This window comes from Bubalus kerabau, chromosome 19 (genome assembly GCF_029407905.1).
Source record: "Bubalus kerabau isolate K-KA32 ecotype Philippines breed swamp buffalo chromosome 19, PCC_UOA_SB_1v2, whole genome shotgun sequence".
Lineage (NCBI taxonomy): Eukaryota > Metazoa > Chordata > Mammalia > Artiodactyla > Bovidae > Bubalus > Bubalus kerabau.
The window spans coordinates 61,764,368-61,788,688 of record NC_073642.1 but is presented as its reverse complement, the minus strand read 5'-3'; the positions used below and the strand labels follow the sequence as shown (position 1 = coordinate 61,788,688).

The 24,321-nt window shown below is 37.5% G+C and overlaps 1 protein-coding gene across 4 annotated transcripts in view; it reads left to right on the top strand.

Annotated features, from left to right (window-relative positions):
• Positions 1 to 24,321, top strand: part of ATG2B (autophagy related 2B) — a 76,731-nt gene that overhangs the window by 7,616 nt on the left and 44,794 nt on the right. For 2 of the 4 annotated variants that reach the window (XM_055556533.1, XM_055556531.1), the window contains exons 2-15: positions 1,085 to 1,247; positions 4,568 to 4,720; positions 5,417 to 5,519; positions 8,217 to 8,379; positions 9,184 to 9,363; positions 14,818 to 14,914; positions 15,410 to 15,595; positions 16,606 to 16,760; positions 16,851 to 16,956; positions 17,665 to 17,926; positions 19,163 to 19,313; positions 20,011 to 20,103; positions 20,246 to 20,434; positions 22,451 to 22,724. In XM_055556533.1, coding sequence (XP_055412508.1) covers positions 1,085 to 1,247; positions 4,568 to 4,720; positions 5,417 to 5,519; positions 8,217 to 8,379; positions 9,184 to 9,363; positions 14,818 to 14,914; positions 15,410 to 15,595; positions 16,606 to 16,760; positions 16,851 to 16,956; positions 17,665 to 17,926; positions 19,163 to 19,313; positions 20,011 to 20,103; positions 20,246 to 20,434; positions 22,451 to 22,724 — 2,275 coding nt within the window. Of the gene's footprint in view, positions 1 to 1,084; positions 1,248 to 4,567; positions 4,721 to 5,416; positions 5,520 to 8,216; positions 8,380 to 9,183; positions 9,364 to 14,817; positions 14,915 to 15,409; positions 15,596 to 16,605; positions 16,761 to 16,850; positions 16,957 to 17,664; positions 17,927 to 19,162; positions 19,314 to 20,010; positions 20,104 to 20,245; positions 20,435 to 22,450; positions 22,725 to 24,321 lie in introns of those variants that run through there. The other 2 variants (XM_055556532.1, XM_055556534.1) reach the window with 2 other exon arrangements.

Genomic DNA, 24,321 nt, shown 5'->3' with positions numbered 1-24,321 from the left:
GCACATACTGACCTCTGCCTTCCTTGAATCCTTCTACATGCTACTGTATCTGTCTGGACCATTGTGTGCAATTAACTCCTCAGCCCTCTGGTCTCAGCTTTAAATAGCACTTCCTCAGGTGGCCTGCCTTGAATCTCCAGACTAGGTTCTTTTACAAGCTAAAGTACTACAGTGTATTTCCTCTGTCATGCAACTCATCACATATGTCTTAGTAAGCTATTTTGTCAGCTTACTGAGGACCAGGAATCATCTGTGTCTCGGTCTCTGATTTCTTTATCCTTAGTGCCTGAGACATGTATAAACATATTTGTTGTTCAGTTGTTCAGTCACTAAGTCGTGTCCACCTCTTTGTGATCCAATGGACTGCAGCATGCCAGGCTTCCCAGTCCTTCACTGTCTCCCAAAGTTTGCTCAGGCTCATGTCCGTTGAGTTGGTGATGCCATCCTGCCATCTCATCCTCTGTCGTCCCCTTCTCCTCCTGCCCTCAGTCTTTCCCAGCATCAGGGTCTTTTCCAGTGACTCGGCTCTTTGCATCAGGTGGCCAAAGTACTGGAGCTTCAGCTTTAGTATCAGTCCTTCCAATGCAGATTCAGGGTTGATTTCCTTTAGGATTGACTGGTTTGATCACCTAGCTGTCCAAGGGACTCTCAGGAGTCTTCTCCAGCACCACAACTCGAAAGCATCAGTTCTTTAGTGCTCTGCCTCTTACATCCATACATGACTATTGGAAAAACCATAGCTTTGACCATATGAACCTTTGTTGACAAAGTGATGTCTCTGCTTTTTAATATGTTCTCTAGGTTTGTCATAGCTTTTCTTCTAAGGAGCAAGTATCTTTTAGTTTCATGGCTGCAGTCACCATCTACAGTGATTTTGGAGCCCAAGAAAATAAAATCTGTCACTCTTTCCACTTTTCCCCCATTTATTTGCCATGAAATGATGGGTCTGGATGCTTTGATCTTAGTTTTTTGAATGTGGAGCTTTAAGCCAGCTTTTTCACTCTTCTCTTTCTTCTTTGAGTAAGTTAACAGTTTTACTTTCTTGTTCTTGTGATTTCAAAATGCACTTGTTTTTTCTCTTTAGTGTCTCAATGAGATCCTGGAGTCAGCAGATGCACCTTTAGAAGTCACAGAAGGATTCATACAGTCCATTTCTCTGTCCGTTCCATGGGGCTCCTTGTTGCAGGACAATTGTGCACTGGAAGTGAGGGGGTTAGAAATGGTCTTCCGACCTCGACCCCGCCTAGGTAGGTGTGTTAGGTATTTCTGTTTGTTTCTATTTTTACTTTTCAGAGATTGGGAAAGTAGCCTAATTGCATTAAGTTGAGTATTTAATTTAGTACCTTGCATGTATTTGTAAGATTCTCAGTAGGTAAAATTTTAGGATGTGGCCCATGTAGGGGGGTGGGTGTGATTGTATCTTCAGAGTTATTTCTCTCTCTCCTTACCCATAAGAACTTTAGTATATAGATGATTGGTTTAGTTATTGGTTACCAGTTATCTAAAGTGACTTATGCTTTTTTTTTTTAATATAGTTGATTTACAATGTCAGGTGTACAGCAAAATGATTCATTTATGTGTGTGTGTATACATGTTCTTTTATATAGATCTATATATTTTTTCAGATTCTTTTCCATTGTAGGTTATTTTAAGATACTGAATAAAAAGTGATTTATGTTTTCAAAATTCAAAGTATTGTGCCAGAAGCAAGGAAGTGCTCAAGGACTGATGGAGAAATGTTAAAAGGACACAGGATTGGGTTTGAAGGGGCTCCCATTGGCCAAGTCTGGAAAATTTGAGTATCAGAAAGGATAATGACAATAATGAATTATAACACACTAAAAGAAAAACCAAAACCCGAAGTCCATGTTACTACGAATAAGTAAATAAGTACGTAAGGGGGGAAAGGAGAAGGATTGCCATTACTGATAAACATATAAAAAATAAAAGATGGAATATCACCATGTTTTCAAGCACCATAGTAGAAATTAATGCAGGTGAGGATCATCAGTTGATGCTGACACCATTCTGAAGGGTTGAGGATCTTGATATTTAGACAGTATCAGAATATCTCCTTCCATTTACATATTATTTGCAGAGAGAAAAAGTTTCTTCTCAGTGGAGAAAATTGGCAGTCACTACCATGAGCGAGCAGACATGGTCTCGTCACCAGTGGGTCGCACTACGGCACATGTGTTCTGATGTGATGACCGAGAAGGAGGGGCTCGCTCATGTACTGTTCTCGCTAAAAGTGGTTAGTCTGAGTCGGACACTGAGGAAGCAGTCAGGCAAATCCAAAACGAGAGAAAGCCTGTTAACTAGCTGGTCGGTACTGTTTTTTTTTTTTTTAAAAAGGTTCAGTTACGAAAGACAGTGAAGGTAGAGGAACTATTTAGATTAAAGGAGACTAAAGACTTGATAACTAATTGCAATATGTAACTGTGTTTTCTTTTTTTTTCCTGTGGAGGGTATATTGAGGCAGGTGGGAAGATTGGGGTATTGAATGTATGGTGGTGATGGTGGTGGCTTAGTAGCTAAATCGTGTGCGACTCTTGCAACCCCCTGGACTGTAGCCTGCCAGGCTCCTCTGTCCATGGGATTCTCCAGACAAGAGTACTGGAGTGGGTTGCAGGAGTCTTGCTTCCTCCAGGGGATCTTCCCGACCCAGGGATTGAACACATGTCTCCTGCATTGCAGGTAGATTTTTCACTGCTGAGCCACCTCACTGAATGTATATAATATATTGTGTTGATGTCACATCACTTGGCTGTGTTAATGGTACTGAGCTTTTGCAGGAGACTGATCTGATTCTTAGGAGTTACATGCTCCAGTTGTTAGGGATGAGTGTTACAAAATCTAGTTTAGCGAAAGCTTGTGTGTCTGTGAGTGTGTGAGTGTGTGTGCACGTATGTGTAATCTTGATGAATCTAGGTGCAGGGTATGCATTGTACACATCTTAGGACTGAACATTTTCAAAAGAAAACTTTGGGAGGGAAAGTTTTAAAGTAGTAGTAAGTCGTTGTTTATAAGTATATACACATAGTAGCTTTAATTATGTATATGATGGGTTCTGATTTATCAAACCTGTATATTGTGCTTCTTGCATGCCAGATACTGTTCTGAGTAGTTTACAAGTAGTATCCTCACAATAACTCTTTGAAATAGATCCTCTTAATTGTATTCATTGGACTGAATAGGAAATTGATGCATAAATTGTCGTTTAATAACTTGACCAAGGTCATAGCTAGTTAAGTGGAGAAGACAGGGTCTGGACCCAGGGAGTCTAGTTCTGGAGCCGCTGTTCTTACCACTGTGCTGTGCTGTGTGCTGGATTTACTGAAGAGTATTTGTGTCTGGCATGTTATAAGCTCGTAAGGTCATGATGGTGAATCATCTTAAATTATGAACGTAAACGCTTCCAGTGACAATTGATGTTTGTAAAGATGTTATGTTTGAAGAGTTAAAATCCCAAGTGCTGCCTAAAACATCTGTGCATGGAAATTATTAGTAACCTGGTATTTAATTAACAAGAATACTTTATACTTTAACCAAGCTGAGGAGACATACTAGTACATTCCTATGGAAAGTGAAATATTTTACCCTTATTTTAAAAATATTTCATTAGAAGGACTTTTAACTTTAATTTTAGAAGGCAATAATTCTAGTAATCTCTTGCCAGTTTGTTTTAGATAACATAAGGAAGTGTGATAGAATTCTTTTATAAGGATATACCTGGAAAGGACTTTACACAGTTTGTGTGTTCTTTCTCCAAGGCTGCTCTTGTGGTTTGTCTACATTTATACTAACCTTCTAAAGCCCACGTCAGCTGCTACCTCTACTTTCCGCTGAATTCCCTCAACTAGAAGATTTAGCCTCTTCTCTTACCTGATATGATATTTTCTGTTGACACTCTGTTGTTGTCTATTAATTCTTCTTATTTATATCTCATTTCTTCCACTATCTTGTAGTCTCTTTGAGGGCAGATTTAATAATTATTGTATTTTTCTACCCTATAAACGGAGTCAGCCAACTATGGCCTGCAGATCAAATCTGGTCTGTTACCTGTTTTTATAAATAAATTTTTATTGGAATATCACCTGGTATACATATTCACTCATTCATTAATTCTCTCTGGCTGCTTTTGTACTAGAGTGAGAGAGTTGAGTAGTAGTGATAGAGACCATATGGCCTCAAATATTTGTTATCTGATCCTTTGCAGAAATTCTGTTGACCTCTGTTCTACAGCATTTTGAACAATACCACCCATATAAAATATCCATTAAATACTTGAGTAAATATGTGAATTAGTATTTGGCAGATATATACCATGTAATGAGAACATGTGTCTCAACTTCTTTCTGTGATTTTTTCCCTCCCTTCTTGGATATTATAAGGTGATGTTTAAATCTCAGGAGTAAGTCCTAGAATACTGTATCCCTGGGTGATACCATGATGCTAAATATCTCTTAGGGGATTAAGAACTTACTAGTTTGAAATGTGTAATTTTAAGGAATGGCTTAGTTGTAACTATGAGAAGTTATTGAGGATTTGTCTGTATTTTCTGCAGCATCTGCTTCTGAGCCCATGTATTGGTCAAGCTTCATGACCAGCAGTATGCAATTGGCAAAAGAATGTCTTAGCCAGAAACTAACAGATGAACAAGGAGAAGGATCTCAGCCTTTTGAAGGACTTGAAAAGTTTGCTGAAACCATCGAAACAGGTTTGGCATTGTTGAGTATTTTAAAAAATTTTAGATTGTATTTAATAATTTAGTACCTTGATTTAGTATGTATTGTGTAAGAAAAACTCATTGGAGTAGTTTTTTTTATAAAATTGCTATTCTTACTTCAGAACTTTAGAATTGAAGTTATTTAAAAAATTATACAGTATTTGGACTTCCCTGGTGTCACAGTGGATGGAAACCCACCTGCCAGTGCAGGGGACATGGGTTTGATCCCTGGCCCAGGAAGATTCCTCATGCTGCGGAACAACTAGGCTGTTGTGCCACAGCTCCTGTGCCCGTGTGCTGCAACTGCTGGAGCCCGTGCTCTGCCATGAAGAGGAGCCCCGTCACGCCCCACCTAGAGAAAGTCTGAGCCCAGCACTGAAGACCCAGCACCACCAAAATCAAACAAATAATTTAAAAAATTACACAGTATTCAGTTTAATTTCATGTTGTTTTTTTACCCTAGTTTCTCCTTTATTTTATTACGCTTGCATAATGAAGGGATTAGAATTCAACAGACAGTGTTAGTCATTGCCCCAGGCTGAGATGTAACACGCTGTATGTTCTCAGCCCACAAAATATTTATTACAAAACTCAAAATTTGGGGCTTTTTTTTTTAAGGTACGAAATTCAACTTTTATTTTGTAAGTTCTTATTAAACTAATTTAGTATTTATTTGGTTTATTCTAGTACTAAGAAGAGTAAAGGTCACTTTTATAGACACTGTCTTGAGAATTGAACACGTGCCAGAAAATTCCAAAACTGGAACTGCACTTGAAATTCGAATAGAAAGGTAAGACTTCTTATATCTGAAAACAAATTACCCAGTTCTTTTCTTTATAAATAGTAAGATCTGACTCATCAGATTCAGGATACTTTAGGAGATTCAGTCAGTCAGTCAGTTCAGTCGCTCAGTTGTGTCTGACTCTTTGCGACCCCATGAACCACAGCGCACCAGGCCTCCCTGTCTATCACCAACTCCCAGAATCCACCCAAACCCATGTCCATCGAGTTGGTGATGCCATCCAACCATTTCATCCTCTGACGTCCCCTTCTCCTTCTGCCCTCAATCTTTCCCAGCATCAGGGTCTTTTCAAATGAGTCAGCTCTTTGCATCAGGTGGCCAAAGTATTGAGTTTCAGCTTCAACATCAGTCCTTCCAATGAACACCCAGGACTGAGCTCCTTTAGGATGGACTGGTTGGATCTCCTTGCAGTCCATGGGACTCTCAAGAGCCTTTTCCAACACCACAGTTCAAAAGCATCAATTCTTCTGTGCTCAGCTTTCTTTATAGTCCAACTCTCACATCCATACATGACCACTGGAAGAACCATCACCTTGACTAGATGGACCTTTGTGACAAAGTAATGTTTCTGCTTTTTAATATGCTGTTAGGAGATTAGATGTGATTATATTGTTAATATATTACATTATTTCGGAGTAAAGTGTTGTTCTCCAAGTTGTGTTCCAATCCAGTTATTAAAAACAAAGTACCAGTTGGGGTATAACTATTTGAATATTTGAATTCACAAAGTAATTCTCATTTAGCTGATACCAAGTCAAAATAATGACTCTTTGAGTGATACTACATTTAAGGTACCCTGTTAGAGTATTTCAGGTTTTTCATATGAACAATGTACTATTTAGATGTGTCTCATTACTGTGAAAGGATTTTTGCGTTGCTTTCTTTGATCTATTTTCCACTTTAGGCTAAGACAACTGTTTTCTTGGAGGATTCTGTGAGGGTATTTTAAGGTCAGTATGTACAGTAGAGATTACTTAAAAAGATATAAATACATCACTTTTAGTTTTCACTGTATGACCACCTGGAACTCCTATAAATAGACCTAAAACAGGGATTGATTTACATACACACTGCAGAGTGTTGTTTTGAGGTTATGACTCTTCACCAGTGTCTTAATGCCACATGAACTGCCAGCAGAGATGAGCAGAGTGAAGTACGTACACTGAGCACCAAAGACACTTTGTTTGTGGATATGTTGGGAACCTTTACTGAGCTTTAAACAGATATGTTCTGATTTCTGTCTTTGACAAAACATACCTATTAGTGAATCAGTTACTGTTAACAGATCTTTGAAATTAAGTTGCATTACCTTAAAATGGTATATTTAAAAAGTATTTAAAATCTTCTGCATTTAGAACAGTATTACTTTGGAAACAGTGACAGATTTTATTTTCTTGGCTCCAAAATCACTGTGGATGGTGGCTGCAGCCTGGAAATTAAAAGACACTTGCTTCTTGGAAGAAAAGCTATGACAAACCTGCTGCTAAGTCACTTCAGTTGTGTCCAACTCTGTGCAACCCCATAGACGGCAGCCCACCAGGCTCCTCCGTCCCTGGGATTCTCCAGGCAAGAACACTGGAGTGGGTTGCCATTTCCTTCTCCAATGCATGAAAGTGAAAAGTGAAAGTGAAGTCGCTCAGTTGTGTCTGACTCTTAGCAACCCCATGGACTGCAGCCTACCAGGCTCCTCCATCCATGGGATTTTCCAGGCAAGAGTACTGGAGTGGGTTGACATTGCCTTCTCCAATGACAAACCTAGACAGCATATTAAAAAACAGAGATATCACTTTGCTGACAAAGGTCCGTCTAGTCAAAGCTATGGTTTTTCCAGTAGTCATGTACAGATGTGAGAGTTGGATCATAAAGAATGCTGAGTGCTAAAGAATCGATGCTTTCAAGTTGTGGTGCAGGAGAAGACTCTTGAAAGTCCCTTCGACAGCATGGAGTTCAACCCAGTCAATCATAAAGGAAATTGGTCCTGAATATTCTTTGGAAGGACTGATGCTGAAGCTCTAGTACTTTGGCTACCTGATGCAAAGAGCCAACTCATTTGAAAAGACCCTGATCCTGGGAAAGATGGAGGGCAAGTGGAGAAGGGGATGACAGAGGATGAGGTGGTTGAACGACACCACCGATTCAATGGATATGAGTTTGAACAAACTCTGGGAGATGGTGAAAGACAGGAAAGCCTGGCATGCTGCAGGGCACACAGCATGTGCTGCACAAAGAGTCAGGCACTACTTAGCTACTGAACAACAACAACAACAGTTTAATTTAAGCTGAAGATGAGTGGTAAGGACTCATAGAATAGTTACAGAAATTCAAGCAATGACACATCACACTCGTGTTTAGAGTCAAGTGCTGTCTCAGTGTTTCAAGAGATGTTTGTGAGGGAGCACAGGAATTATTTTCCTTGGAGCTAACTTTAGGAAGTTATTCATTTTTTCCCCCAAATTTAGGAATCTCAAAATAGTACCTTCTTGGGGTTAATTTAATGTTTCTTCATGAAAATATTTACGAGAGTAAAGCATGATAATGCTGACACATATGTGATAGGTATATTCTAAGAAGAGCTAACACTTGAAAAAATTTCTTTAATTTCAGCAGCTGTGTGTATTTCTTATAATTGCAAATAGGTCTTCCTAAGAGTTTTATGCAAATGCTCTTTTTGTTTTTAACTTTCAGAACCATGTACTGTGATGAAACTGCTGACGAGTCCTCAGGAATTAACGTACATCAACCCACAGCTTTTGCTCACAAGTTACTTCAGCTCTCTGGAGTGTCTCTCTTCTGGGATGAGTTTTCTGCATCTGCAAAATCCTCCCCAGTGTGTTCAGCTGCGCCAGTGGTAAGGAAAACAAATCAGAGAAGCCAGAAAATGAAATCACAGATTTTCAGAAGGTTTACTTGAGGACTATTAAAATTTCCTAGGATGTGTGATGTGTGCTGATGGGTTTCCTTGTGATCTGAGAGCTAACACAAATATTCAGTAATGGGGACATATATTTCAGATTTAAAAATACATTTGTAAAAAAAATACATTTGTAAAAAAAATACATTTGTAATTAATGCCATTTCTTCCAGAAATACATTTGCTGTGTATTAATTTAATAGAGAAACATTGGATTTTATGTCCTAGGGAGAAATGGCATATTAACATCTAATATCTTTTTTATAATAAAAACAGGCAACTAAGCAATGTTCACATTTACCTTCCATGATGCATGTATTGTTGAAAATGTTATGTTACAAGTCATTATCTTGTAAGAATTTTATAATTAAGGAAAAAGAACTGTGTTCATCTCTTCTTAGATTGGAGAGCCCTTTTATAAATCAATCACTTCATAATTTGTCTTTTACTTTATTTCACAAATCGTATTTTCTTAATTATTGGATGTATATTAAATTTTCTTATTATGTAATTTGAACAGATGCTGTGCTTTTTTTCATAAAGTACTTTTCCATAATTTGCCTTTATTAAGCTACTGTGCTGTTTTATACTAGTTCTACAATACTGGTTTATCCATTGTCACAATACAGTTTTCATGTAAATACTGTATTCTTCTTAAATTAACAGTCGTGTTTTACATCTCAGTTTACTTACACTAAAGTTTTTGAAGGAATTACATTTTTTCTTCTTGCGTTACTGTAGGAAACAGAGCCAAAGCTGTCACCTAGCTGGAATCCAAAAATTGTGTATGAACCTCACCCACAACTAACAAGGAATTTGCCAGAAGTAGCACCTTCTGACCCAGTGCAGATAGGAGGGCTCAATGGTAGGCTGGAGTTGAGTCTCACGTTGAAACAGAATGAAGTACTTCCTGGAGCTAAGGTCAGTATTTGTTTTATTTTCTGTAGATAAAGTAAACCTGGAGGCATTCTTTATGCTGTGGCCCTCTGACTGGTTCACATAGACTGTCCTGTGACCAGGTTACCCACTGCCTTGGAGTCAGCATTTTTACCCGCAGTTGGTGCCTCTGTCTGCACATCTTGGAGTTCACCTGAGGCCTACCTTTGCCCATCTGCTGCAGCTCAGGGTTTGAAACTGTCTCCTGTGCTCAACTTTCCCCCACTTTCAAAAATGTTCATTAGTTCAGATAACTAGGAGTTTGTTAAAGAATCTCTTTCATCATGAAATTAAAAAGTTAAAAGAAGGAGAAATTAAGAAAGCATGTTAGCTGAAAGTGAAAGTTAGTTGCTCAGCCATATTCAACTCTTTGCAACCCCATGAACTATAGTTGCCAGGCTCCTCTGTCCATGGAATTCTCCAGGGAAGAGTACTGGAGTGGGTTACCATTTCCTTCACCAGGGTATCTTCCTGACCCAGGGATCAAACTTGAGTCTCCTGCATTGCAGGCAGATTCTTTACCATCTGAGCCACTGGGGAAGCCCCCATGTTAGCTGAGGGAGATGTTTAATTATGTGTATATAAACCTATCCACCTATGTGTATTTTGAAAAGAATGTCCATTTTTATAATTGTATAATATTTATGAAAAGAGATGAGTTTTTTCCATGATGTTGCATAGCTTGTAGAAGTCGCTGTAAAGACAACTGTACCTCTTTCTTAGGGAGCAATACTGAACAGTCTGGAGAGTCAGGAAACTTGCATTTTTTTAGTTAATTATGTGTCTTTCAGGTTATTGTTTTCAGGTTCTTAAACCTAATTTTCCAGTTTATTGTGATCCACACAGTCAAAGGCTTTGGCCTAGTCAATAAAGCAGAAATAGATGTTTTTCTGGAACTCTCTTGCTTTTTCGATGATCCAGTGTATGTTGGCAATTTGATCTCTGGTTCCTCGGCCTTTTCTAAAACCAGCTTGAACATCTGGAAGTTCACAGTTCACGTACTGCTGAAGCTGGGCTTGGAGAATTTTGAGCATTACTTTACTAGTGTGTGAGATGAGTGCAATTGTGCGGTAGTTTAAGCATTCTTTGGCATTGCCTTTCTTTGGGATTGGAATGAAAACTGACCTTTTCCAGTCCTGTGGCCACTGCTGAGTTTTCCAAATTTGCTGGCCTATTGAGTGCAGCACTTTCACAGCAGCATCATTCAGGATTTGAAATAGCTCAACTGGAATTCCATCACCTCCACTAGCTTTGTTCGTAGTGATGCTTTCTAAGGCCCACTTGACTTCACATTCCAGGATTTCTGGCTCTAGGTGAGTGATCACACCATCGTGATTATCTGGGTCATGAAGATCTTTTTTGTACAGTTCTTCTGTGTATTCCCGCCACCTCTTCTTAATATCTTCTGCTTCTGTTAGGTCCATACCATTTCTGTCCTTTATTGAGCCCATCTTTGCATGAAATGTTCCCTTGGTATCTCTTCTTTTCTTGAAGAGATCTCTAGTCTTTCCCATTCTGTTGTTTTCCTCTATTTCTTTGCATTGATCGCTGAGGAAGGCTTTCTTATCTCTTCTTGCTATTCTTTGGAACTCTGCATTCATATGCTTATATCTTTCCTTTTCTCCTTTGCTTTTTGCTTCTCTTCTTTTCACAGCTATTTGTAAGGCCTCCTCAGACAGCCATTTTGGTTTTTTGCATTTCTTTTCCATGGGGATGGTCTTGATCCCTATCTTTGGCCACCTCATGCGAAGAGTTGACTCATTGGAAAAGACTCTGATACTGGGAGGGATTGGGGGTAGGAGGAGAAGGGGACAACAGAGGATGAGATGGCTGGATGGCATCACTGACTCGATGGACGTGAATCTGAGTGAACTCCGGGAGTTGGTGATGGACAGGGAGGCCTGGCGTGCTGCGATTCATGGGGTCGCAAAGAGTCGGACACAACTGAGCGACTGAACTGAACTGAACTGAAACCTAATTTTACCATATAATGTGTGTAAAATGCACTTTAGGAAAATATCAGGATTTATTCATTTGTATTTTCACAGATATAACTAGCTCTAGACATTTGACTGACTACTGTATGCCAGAGCCTGTGCTGGTTGTTGGGACAGAAATGAAAGGAATGCAATCTTTGTCTTAATAAAAGATAGTATAAGAGGCATAGACATGGCTGTGGGAATGTGTAAGAGGGAACCACTCTATACATGTGAACACGCATAAAAAGGTTTTCAGAAGATTGAAGGATCCCTGGAAATCTTTCTCTGGAATGGAGCACCTGATTAGAGTTGGAGGGGGAGGAAGGTGCAGATTGAAATGTTGATGTTCCTATTACTATGATTGGTTTTCTTTTTTTTTTTTGGCCACATTACGTGGCTTGTGGGATTTTAGTTCCCTGACCAAGAATTGCACCCCGGTCCACAGCAGGGATTGAGCCTGGGTCCACGGCAGTAAAAGCCCAAATCTTAACCACTGGACCACCAGGGAAATTCCCTGATGTTATTCTTACTGATTATCCCTCCTCCTCTTTGATTACTGTTCTGTTCTACTTCAGTAGAGTTCAGTTCAGTGGCTCAGTCGTGTCTGACTCTTTGCGACCCCATGGACTGCAGCGTGCCAGGCTTCCCTGTATATCACCAACTCCCGGAGTTTACTCAAACTCATGTCCATTGGATTGGTGATGCCATCCAACCGTCTCATCCTTCTGTTGTCCCCTTCTCCTCCCATCTTCAATCTTTCCCAGCATCAGGGTCTTTTCAAATGAGTCAGTTCTTTGTATCAGGTGGCCAAAGTATTAAGAGTTTCAGCTTCAGCATCAGTCCTTCCAAAGAATATTCAGGACTGATTTCCTTTAGGATGAACTGGCTGGATCTCCTTGCTGTCCAAGGGACTCTCAAGAGTCTTCAACACCACAGTTCAAAAACATCAATTCTTTCTTTATAGTCCAACTCTCACATCCATACATGACTACTGGAAAAACCATAGCTTTGACTAGACGGACCTTTGTTGGGAAAAAAATGTCTCTGCTTTTTAATATGCTACCTAGGTTGGTCATAACTTTTCTTCCAAGGAGCAAGTGTCTTTTAATTTCATGGTTGTTCTACCTCAGGTGGTATGAAACCCTTTCACGGGTCTTAAGCCTCTTCACAGCATAACAGGATGGAATGGTTAATGGAGCAGAGAGCCACGGGTATGTGTAAACACTACAGGAATCCTTACTCTGTGCCAAGATCCTTGGGAAACTGAGTACATCCATGTCTCTGTAGAATGCATTTTCTAATCCTTTAAGAAGGAAGAACCATGGCGATACCTTCTTGGGTTGTTTTGGTTAATTATTGCTAGTCCTCAACATTTGTATTTTTGATTTGTGTGCATATCCAAACTCATTGCACATTATGAACTGATTTATATAAATGCCTTTTAGGTGTTACTTTTGAACATCTGTGTATCAGGTGACAGATGAACCTCTGGAACTATTGTATTGCTGTTAGCCAGGGTTTAATATTTGGAGATAACTCTTCTTGCCTATATGGTAATTTTTTTTGTAGCAACTGGAATATTTGAGTACATTTTGTTCTTAATGAGTGCTAAACAGAGAAATTAAAGTTCTGAATAGCAGCATCCAGAAACAGACCTCCTGAACTTAATACAATGTAAACAAAGATGGCATTAATTAGGGGCCTCAAGTTTCAGATCTTTAGTCTCTTTCTTTGCACTTACGTCTTTCAACTATGGGATCAAAGTGTTACGAGAGATTTCATGTTACTTTTTCAGTTCTCTGAGACTATTCACCACTCAAATTGTGTGTAAGTTTGGTGTTTCACATATTTAGTTTTATCAGATGTCTTCAGGAATACATTATATATGAAAATAGGGGCCTGCCTCAATTGAATTTAGAGACATTCTGTTTCAATTGCTGTGTTACACTGAGTTTGAAATTTGAAGCCTGACATGCTTTAGTCCATTGGGTCACAAAGAGTTGGACACGACTGAGTGAGTGAACAACAACAACAAATTTTAGTTGTTAAAATGTTTTATCTTTTATATTTCCAGAGGAAAGTTATATGTACTTTTTTCTTTGTATGCCAAACTTAGAATGACTAATAATGACATATTTCTATGACAATTAGAAGTGAAACTCTTAATCATGTATTCTAAAAGCATATTAGAGACTATGTTTTCAATGCTAAAAAATTAAAAATCAATTTTTAAGCTCAGCATATAATCACAAAGAGATTTCCCCACTGTCCCCAGCCATAACTCCTTGCTGATTTAAGGGCTGGGAAGTCAGCAGTTAGGAAGGAGCCCCGTAAAACCAGTACTTTGTGGGTCAGCCTAGGTTAAAATCCTGGCCCTGAATCTGTTATATGGCCTTGTGTGAATCAATTAATCTTTGTGAACCCGTTTTCTCATTTGTAAAGCAGGAAAACTACTAAGAATTAGAGGAAATAAAATAAAAACATCTAACACAGTGTCCCAATACTCAAAAAAAGGTGATAATAATGATTATTATTGGAGAATTTGTTGCTTTATGAGTTATACCATGGAAATTTCTCAAAGTCACTATGTAATTTATTTTATGTTCTTAGAATCGGAAATTTGTTTTTCTCCTGTAAAAGATGCCATATCCTGAATATAAGTGTTTTCTTAATTGAATTATTTTTAAATTGTAAAATGGCATAAAGATCATAGGAGTCAGTATTAACATTAGGACTAAAAAGAGACGAATGAAAAGTAAGGCAGGAATATTTAGCTTTTCAGAATGTGACTTAGGGAATAGAGTGATTGTTTTTGTCAGAGTGTATGCTATGGAAGTCAAGAGTGAGAGTGGGATTGGGCTTTTATTTTTAGAAGGAAAAACGGACAAAGAGGTGGAAAAGAGAAGGGAATTCCACATGAGCATCCTCTCTGCTGTGGCTTCATGCAGTGGAGAGGTTTCGTGGGCATTTGGAGGGGCACACTGTTGATAGAGAAGGTCCTTGCTGTTCTAGATAGGAGTGTGATTGATCCATGGGCAAACTTAGGAAGGCTACATTTATTTGTCCTTGGTTTGAATCAAGCTTTAAAGATTGTGATTTGAGTCTTTTGAAACCATAGTGGGAATGAATACTAGATTGTTGCTATCTTAATTTTCTTGGAGACTATGTCTTAAGGCCTCCTCAAGCACCTTAAATACTCAGAAAATTCAGAGACACAAAGAGTGACATTGGTCTTTCTGACATGGAATTTCTCAGGAGGATTTTCCCTCTTAAAATAAAAGTTGATGACCTTATATGTCTTTTCATTTAGATTGTGTGAATTAGTAGAGAGAATCTGAGGTGAAGGAATCCAAGGCTAATTAGTATTCCTCTCGGTGTTCTGAAATATACTGGGATTTATGGTGATGAGTTTATAAAGAGTGTTCATTCTGAGTAGTTCCCTTTCTTTCTTTTTTTGAAGCTGGATATTGATGGGCAGATAGACTCTATACATCTGTTCCTGTCACCCAGGCAGGTGCACTTGCTTTTGGACATGTTAGCAGCTATTGCTGGGCCAGGCAAGTATAACTGTTGTTACTTCTAGTTCTTTAAAAAAATTTAGTTAAAATATATAGCATAGAAATGGGAAATTATATTATTGTATAGGAATGTATGAACTTAAAGATGTATTGTGAATTAGAATCCTCAGTAGTTAAATTTGATTCTTACAAATTGCATTATGATGCAACAGATTAGCATTCAGACTGACTGACTTCCTTGGTTGGAGGTAGTACTTCATACAACTGAGAAAGTATAATTGTTAAACTCAGTAAATAGCACACACTTAAAAAAATTTTAATGACATATATATTTAATAATAGATAAGATCTTGTGATTCCTAGCTAGCTGCTTAGAGCTATTGCCTAGATCTCCGATTAACATTAAATACTGGTGGTTCTGCACTGACTGGTACTAAGTTGCCATTGGCATTGGATAAGTGGGTTGGGAGAGAATGCTTAGTTAAGTAACTCCAAATTTAATTACTCTTTTGCTTTTCTTTTGTATACATGTAGAAAATTCAAGCAAAATTGGATTAGCTCATAAAGATAGAAAAAACCGACCCATGCAGCAAGAAGATGAATATCGAATTCAAATGGAATTGAACCGGTATTATTTGAGGAAAGATTCCCTCTCTGCTGGCGTGTCCTCAGAGCAAAGCTTTTATGAGACAGAAACGGCTCGTACACCTTCTAGCCGGGGTAAGCAACTCAAAAACTTGACTCTAGATTGATACGTCATCATCATAGAGCAAAGTACATTTGACTTTGGCTGCCATAAAATGGAGTTGAGTAATGAAAAAACCAACGGTCTACACTTTAAGAACGTTTAAATATATAAGTTGATTGAACCACAGCTTGACAGTGACTGGCACACAAGTGGTGCAGGATCCTTTTTTGATTGTGTAGTCTTGTTTTGTAAAACATGATTTATTCTAAGGAAAGTCAATTAAAAATGTGGGTTTACGCAAAAGATAAAATGGGAATAATTGTTCATTTTGTCATATTATGTGCTTACGTAATGACTCACAGTAGATTCCTTTAAATAAAAACCTTTGTCCATTAATCTTTCTGTCAATCATATGTAAATAAACAACAACATAATGTTTACCCAGTTTACTTTGCATTTATAGGTGTGTCTTAATGTGTAAGCACTAATACAAATCAATTTAAATAATAAGAATCAATTTCAATATGGAATGTTGACCTAAATAAAAAATTAAAATCTATTCAAGAAATTTTGGCCATAACAAACTTCATTTGCCTGAAGGTAAAACAATTTGCAGAAAGAAGTAAAACATAAATAGAATTGTAAATAAAATTTTCAACTCTTTTTTTTTTTTTTTTTTTTTTTTTTTCAAGAAATAGCTGTATCCATGACACCAGAGATTACAAGATACTATCTGAAAATCATATGACACTTAATGACATTACATTATACCATGTGAAGCAGCTTATCATATATTTTTTTAAAAAGTTCACCAGTGGGCTAGCTTAACGTTTTGTTAATCTATGTTCAGCTGAGTTTTTACTATGACATTAATATCTTGAATGCAAAGAAGTGACCCCATTGGAAGTAACATAAAATTTAGAACATCACTATATCTCAGATAATCTGAGGGAACAATATACATTAATATATGTGAAGATCTTATTTAAAGATGTGCATTGGTGGAATTATAATAAAACTGACAAAGTTTAATTCTCTCTAGAAGAAGAAGTTTTCTTTTCCATGGCTGATATGGACATGTCGCATAGTCTCTCTTCTCTTCCACCCCTTGGGGAACCCCCAAATATGGACCTTGAGTTATCATTAACTAGTACATATACAAACACCCCAGCAGGATCTCCATTAAGTACTACTGTGGTAAAGTATTTAATTTTTTGTTCTGTTCTTTAACAAGTTATTTCTAAAATTTTACATCTTATTCATATGCTTAAAAAAATTATACTTTAGCTTCAGCCAACGTGGGGAGACTTCCTTGATCATCATAAGGAACAGCCAGTCAGAGGATCAGCATTACCCTCCAACCTAGTTCACCCAGCATCTTTACAAAAGACTGGTATGTAAGAAAAAAGAAAAAAAGACATTTGTTGATAGTTTCCACTGGAATCTAAAAATAATTATTAAAAAAATATGCCATTCTACTGATTCTTTTCTCTTTCTTCATAAATATTTTTTTGGTGCAGACCTTTTAACAAAGTTTAGAAAGAAAATGAAGCACTGTTAAACAATTCACTATGAAATGTTTTAGAACAGTTGCCTATTTATTGTATTCATGTATTAAATAATTTAGTAAAAAGTACACCCTAAGTTTCATATTATTATTATAATTTAGGAGTCTCAATCAACTGGTCTAATTTTTGTTTCTCTGTTTACACATCCCTTAAAAGAGAACCTCAGGTTTCCTTTGGGCAAAATATAATTGAAATAGACACAGGATTAAAGGAAAATTTGATGAGCAGCTTCTAGTTAATCTCTGACTTATTCCACAGTATAGTTTTATTAATTCAAAAGTTTTGTTTGTATTGTAGCAGGGTTTTTTTTGTACTTCACATATCAAGGATCTTGCATATCAAATGTAGAAAGATACAGTTTATTATTTTCCTTTTTTAATATCACTGAAACTGTTGTGTGATCATATGTTTTGAAGACTAAAATCTCAAGTTTAGTTTTAAAACTAACACATGAGTAAATGGTTTATAGCTTTGATATAATGGATTGTTTACGTATTAACTTTCTGAATATAATTTTAACACATGTATTTCAGCTCTCCCCTCTAGGTCTGTTTCAGTGGATGAATCCAGGCCTGAACTTATTTTTAGAGTAGCTGTGGGAACGTTTTCAATCTCTGTGCTTCACATTGATCCTTTATCTCCACCTGAATCATCATTGAATGTTAATCCATTGACACCAATGGCGATAGCTTTCTTTACTTGTATAGAAAAGATTGATCCAGCACAATTTTCAACAGAAGATTTTAAGTCTTTCCGAGCAGTATTTGCAGAAGCTTGCTCACATGATCACCTTAGGTAAAGTCTTACATTTGTTAATAATCCTTGAAAAAGAACCAGAGGTGAATTTTTACATTTATCTATTTACCTATCTCCATTTGTTTTTTTAAGTCACATTTGATTTGTAAATGAGTGGAATGAATGAGGGTTTCTTGCGATACTGTAAGATGTTTACCATAGACTCTCCCATTCAGGTTATTTGGCATATGAAATATACAGATGTAAGATCTATTTGTTTGGAGTTGTCTAAGTTATCTTTAGCTCCCTGAGGTGCTCTTCTCAGGTTTTTTTGACCACATTTTGCCATCATTCTCCACTGACACCATTATGATCATAAAAACAGTTCTTACTGTCACTGGCGTAGCAGAGATGGCAGTGGTGGTGAGAGTGGATGGACTAGTGAAAAGGGACTCAAAAGTGATTGCTGTGCCACTAACCATTGGGTGGGAAATGATAACTGAGGCTCATCCTGAGCTTGGATGCTACATTTTCAACTTCTGCTTAAAAAAAAACTAAAGCTATTCAAATAGCCACCTATCTTTCCATAGGTTGAGTCCTAATAGATAAGGAGATAACGAAATTTATACTATGTGTAATACTGTTAGCATGTAACTACTATTTTAACTTCAAAGTAGCCTATAAATTGTCCTGTCATATATAATGACTTAGGGACATATATTAATATTTTTAGAAAACACTTTGGGCTTTTGTTTTATCTTTAACTATTTTAAGTATTAAAATTAATAGGTTAAAACCATGATATTTATAATAAAACTGCAAAAGTGTTTTTCTTCCTTCCCATTTTGGACAGTTGCAAATATCTACCAGTAGGAAATACAATAAAAGCAAAAAAAGCTAGAGGTAGGCCTTCATTTGAGTTTTACTGACTATAAAGTTTTTAAAATACTGCATGATCCTTCTAGATATTTTTAACAAACTATATGCATATGTTTTCCAGATTTGAAAGGTATTTTTCACTGCAGTGTAAATTTTAAAATGTAGAAGAGGGAAGGACAATGTTGGGGGAAAAAATCCTGGATAATTTCCTATCAACAGATACGATTTTTTATCTTATATCAGGGAACAGGGAATTTAAAGCAATCTTTCTGGTTAATATCCTTAAGAATATTAGTTATTACTAACTGTTTGAACTTGGCAGCACAGGTAGGCATTAACAGCTGTACAGTATTCTTCGACACATCATTTAATCTAGAATTATACGGAAACTCTCAAATACTGCATGTTTTATGACAGATTTATAGGCACTGGCATCAAAGTGTCCTATGAACAAAGACAAAGATCGGCATCCCGATATTTCAGTACTGATATGTCCATTGGGCAAATGGAACTTTTGGAATGCCTGTTTCCAACTGATTCTCATTCTGTTCCTCCTCACTATACAGAGGTAAATGCTGATACTTTTCCTTTAGGGTTATTCTTTACATCTGTCTTGCTTTTTAAGAATTGTGTGAACAGCAGTGATTTTCTTAAAAAGGCATAGGAAGTTGTATTGGTAGAAGTTTATTGTGTGTGTTTGTATTTGTGTTTTGTGAAAACAGATTTTTAAGTGTGATATTCAAGGCCACTATTGGAATGTGTTACATTTTTAGAGTTGACTTGTTCTAGAGTCAGACAGTTTTATGACAAATGATTTAATTTCACTCATTTTTCAAGAATGCTTAATTTTAGAAGATTCTATTATTCAACAAATACTATTGAATGCCTACTATGTGCTAAGCACTGTGCAAGATAAGTGGAATATCTTGTGCTCATTTATTATTAATCTGATTTTTTCCCCTGTCCTTAAAAGCATGTCCTAGAGAAACTTAAAAGCTATCAAAGTAACATTTTTATTGCTTTTACCTTGTCCTGGTGACTTATTTTCAATGTGTTTTATTTGAACATTTGCATACATTTTGCAAATGTGATGCTGAAGATCGCAGAAGCTCACTAGTTTAAGAGTCACATTGCTAGTAAGCAACAGAACTGAAGCTTAAACCAGCCTTTCCAACTTCAAAAAACTCTCCCCACTATTATATTATCTCCTCTGTTAATTCATCTTAATATTGTACATTTAAGTTATCGTCCTCTTTGTTTTTAAGCTTTTGATGTTCCATTCCAAAGAACGAACTGATTCTCACCTCCCTGTGTGTCTTCACCTTCATTATAAGCATTCTGAGAATAAAGGACCTCAGGTAAGAGATCTTTTTGTGTGATTACCACCGGTAAATTTTCATTTGATGTCTAGTGTATCATAATCACAAGGATTTAATTTTATACAATTTTTTATCAGTGATCATATTAATTCTTTCTTTTTCTTCTCTCTTTTTTTTTAAGGCTAGTCAAGCAAGACTTAGTTCCGTTCCTCAGAAGGCAGAATTACAGGTTAAATTAAATCCAGTGTGTTGTGAGCTGGATATCAGTATTGTGGACAGGTTAAATTCCTTGCTTCAACCGCAGAAACTCACTACAGTGGAGATGATGGCATCGCATATGTATACTTCATATAATAAGCATGTTAGTTTGGTAAGTATTTCAAAAGTTGCAAATACTCATCATAATTATAACCAGCTAACAGACTTATTGAGATGATTTCTGAGTTAAGTAGTCTTAATAGATTAAGTAGCATTTGTTATTAAAATAGCATCATATGTAATAATGAAAAAATGGAAGCATCTTTTATGTGTAGGTAGTAGAATAGCTGAATGAGTTGTGATCATGTACTGAATGGGATGTTATGCTGCCTCTTTAAGTGATGGTTACGAAGAGGGTATAGCAACAGGAAGACGACTCCTAAAGAAATATGAGGTGAAAAAAGTAGAATACACATAAACTTCTATAATAAATGTGTAAGTAAGATCGTGTAGAAAAAGACTGAATGGAAGTATATACCATTCGGTAGCATCGATTACAGTAGAGTAGTAGAATTAGATTTCCTTTTCTGTGTTTATCTGAGTTTTATAAACTGTGACTATAATATCTTCACAAAACTTCATTTGTTCACGCCTATAGTGAACCACTTGAATCTCCTATAAAAGGTAGCCCATATCATGTAGGATATACTCTTGAAAATGGGAGCATCATTTATCATACTGTGTTATTGAGCATCACATTGTGTCACTTTTACTTAGATCTGGTGCCTGGTGTCTTTTCTAAGCAAAGCAAGTAAGTCAGATTTGTAAGATGTCTGTTAGGAATTTTAGGACTATGCACAAATAGAGACAACTTTGGCTAAAAGGAAAAGATAGTTTTCTGTGTATTGCCTCTCCCTTAATTATCAGTGGGTATTCACATTAAATCAAGATTCTTTAACTTTTCTTGCCAACAATTGCTAATTATTTTAAGTTCTGTGGGTTAGTGTCTGTATTTGCTGTTAGCCATAGATACGTTGGAATGATGATTTAATCTCTTAAGCAATTAAAAAAAAATTTTAATTGAAGATTAATTGCTTTACGGTATTGTGTTGATTTCTACCATACGACAGCGTAAATCAGCCATAAATATGCATGTGTCCCCTCCTTCTTGAACCTCCCTCTCACCCCCTCCCAAACTTCTGGGTTGTCATACAGCACTGGGTGAGCTTCCTGTATTATACAGCAACTTGCCACTAGCTATCTGTTTCACATATGGTAATGTATATGTTTCCATGCTACTCTCTTGAGCAACTTTTGCTGAGAGTGGGGATTAATATATGAAAGTCATAATAGGGGAGAGAAAGAATCAGATCAAGTCTTAGCATAAAAGCAGAACTTTCTACTCTAGGCTGTCAGAGACTGATCCACGAAACTGAGGGGTGTTATCATCTACACTGTACTCTGGGCTAAAGCTTTACAAGTTGTGATTCATTGCAGAGAAAAAATATGAATAGGCTTTTATCTGAAAGGCATGTACTTTGACTGTTTTATTATAATGTGGCTTTAAGTCAATGTTGCATGCATGTTTTGGCTTCTAAGGGTCATTTGATGGGGTCATATCCTTGGGTTGGATGGGAGCTCAGAGTGAGTCATTTAGGGAATATTTATTTCAAACCTTTGATGTGCCAGGCTTGGACTTAGTTCTGGAAATACAAGGATGAATCAGGAATGGGCCTTTGCATTTGGCATAATACACCTGATTTTACATTGGAGTCTTTGAAATAGCATATTGGTGGGGAAATCCTTCAGATTGAATGCTCAGTTCTGTAGTGATTTTTAATCATACTGAGTTTTTTGATAAGCTAATTTACACATTGCCCCTTAGTCTGTAGTAAAATATTATATACATCTAAAGCACCTGCATCTTCACTTTGGTTCAGTTTTTATTTGAATTAATTTCTTTATATGAGGGTGTAACTTTTGCCAATAGTTCTGACTTTTGTTGGTAGCTGTTGCATTATAAATTTCATTACACTAAAGTAATATAGTACTATTAATTGTATTTTAATGCATTAACCTAAATGAGGAAATAGTGATTATATACATCGTAATGTTAAATGCCAGTGTCATTTGTGTTTATCTGCTTGATTTAACATTTTGGCATATTTTTGACGTTTTTGTATTTCAGCACAAAGCTTTCACTGAAGTATTTCTAGATGATTCACATAATCCTGCAAACTGCCGGGTATCAGTACAAGTTGCCACGCCAGCATTAAACCTTTCTGTTCGCTTCCCAATACCTGATCTTCGATCAGATCAAGAGAGGGGACCATGGTTTAAGAAGTCACTTCAGAAGGAGATTCTTCATTTAGCATTCACAGATCTAGAGTTTAAAACTGAATTCCTAGGAGGATCAACCCCTGAACAAGTTAAATTGGAACTTACATTTAGAGAACTAGTTGGTAAGATTGACTATGTCTTTAAAAGAGTCAGAATAGAAACAATTGCTATTGAAACTTAAAGTAAGAAGTATATGACAGTCCCCAAATATAATAAAATTAAAGGACATATGTTAGAAAATAAGAGTAATGACTGTTTTCCATTATTGTATACAAATATGATATAGGTCAGTTTTTTAAAAGAAACTACAGTGCATGAGATTATTCACTTTGTGAATAATAGTGCTTCAATGGCACCCCACTCCAGTACTTTTGCCTAGAAAAATCCCATGGATGGAGGAGCCTGGTGGGCTGTAGTCCATGGGGTCGCTAAGAGTCGGACACGACTGAGCGACTTCACTTTAACTTTTCCCTTTCATGTATTGGAGAAGGAAATGACAACCCACTCCAGTGTTCTTGCCTGGAGAATCCCAGGGACGGGAGAGCCTGGTGGGCCGCCGTCTATGGGGTCACACAGAGTCAGACACGACTGAAGCGACTTAGCAGCAGCAGCAACAGCAGCTTTTAAAAAAGATTTATTTATTTTTGGCTGTGCTGGGTCTTCATTGCTGCCTGGGCTTTTCTCTGGTTGCGACGGCCGGGGACTGCTCTCTGGTTGTGGCGCATGGCTTCTCACTGTGATTGCTCCTCTTGTTGTGGAGCGCAGCCTCTAGGTGCGTGAGCTTCAGTAGCTGCGGCACGTAGGCTCAGCAGTTACGGTGCACGGACTTAGTTGCTCCCGTAGCCTGCCTTTCAGTACCACCTACCGCTTTCTTATTGTAGGGTTAATAGTAGTCAGATTTTTTTCACTGTCACTCTATTTGCTGTGTGCTGAACACTGCACACACCTGATCTTGTTTGCTTTAATCATCATAGTTACAGGAGGCTTATTATTTCCAATTATTTTTATCATATGTGAAGAATTTGCAGATTTCTTAAGAGGTACCTCCCAAGGTCAGTGTAGTAGATGGCAGAGTCAAGAGTCAAACCCAAGTCTCATTCTAGAGCTTGAACTTTGAACCATCATACTAATCTCCAGTGAGTTTTCTTTGTGTATCTGTTCTAAGTTTTCCTGTATTACTTTGCTTTTGTCAGCTAATGAAGACAATATATGGACTTGGAGTGACCCAAGTCTCTGGGAAATCCTGACATATTCTGTGGTTCCTAAACAGTCTGTCCTCTGCCCACCCCCCTCCCCATGTCCGCCACCCCCACCCTCTCAGCCTCCGCCAGGACATCCTCCTGCCACCTCACCCCCCTCTGTTCTGCTCGCCTCCTTCTCTGTAGGCTGCAGTTTTCCTTCCCTTGTTCTGTCTGAGTTTTACATATCTTTAATGGCACCCCACTCCAATACTCTTGCCTGGAAAATCCATGGACAGAGGAGCCTGGTGGGCTGCAGTCCATGGGGTCGCTAAGAGTCGGACACGACTGAGCGACTTCACTTTCACGCATTGGAGAAGGAAATGGCAACCCACTCCAGTGTTCTTGCCTGGAGAATCCCCGGGGCGGGAGAGCCTGGTGGGCTGCTGTCTATGGGGTTGCACAGAGTCGGATATGACAAGCGGCTTAGCAGCTAGAGATATTTAAAAGTGACTGTTACCAATTATCATCTCATGAAAAG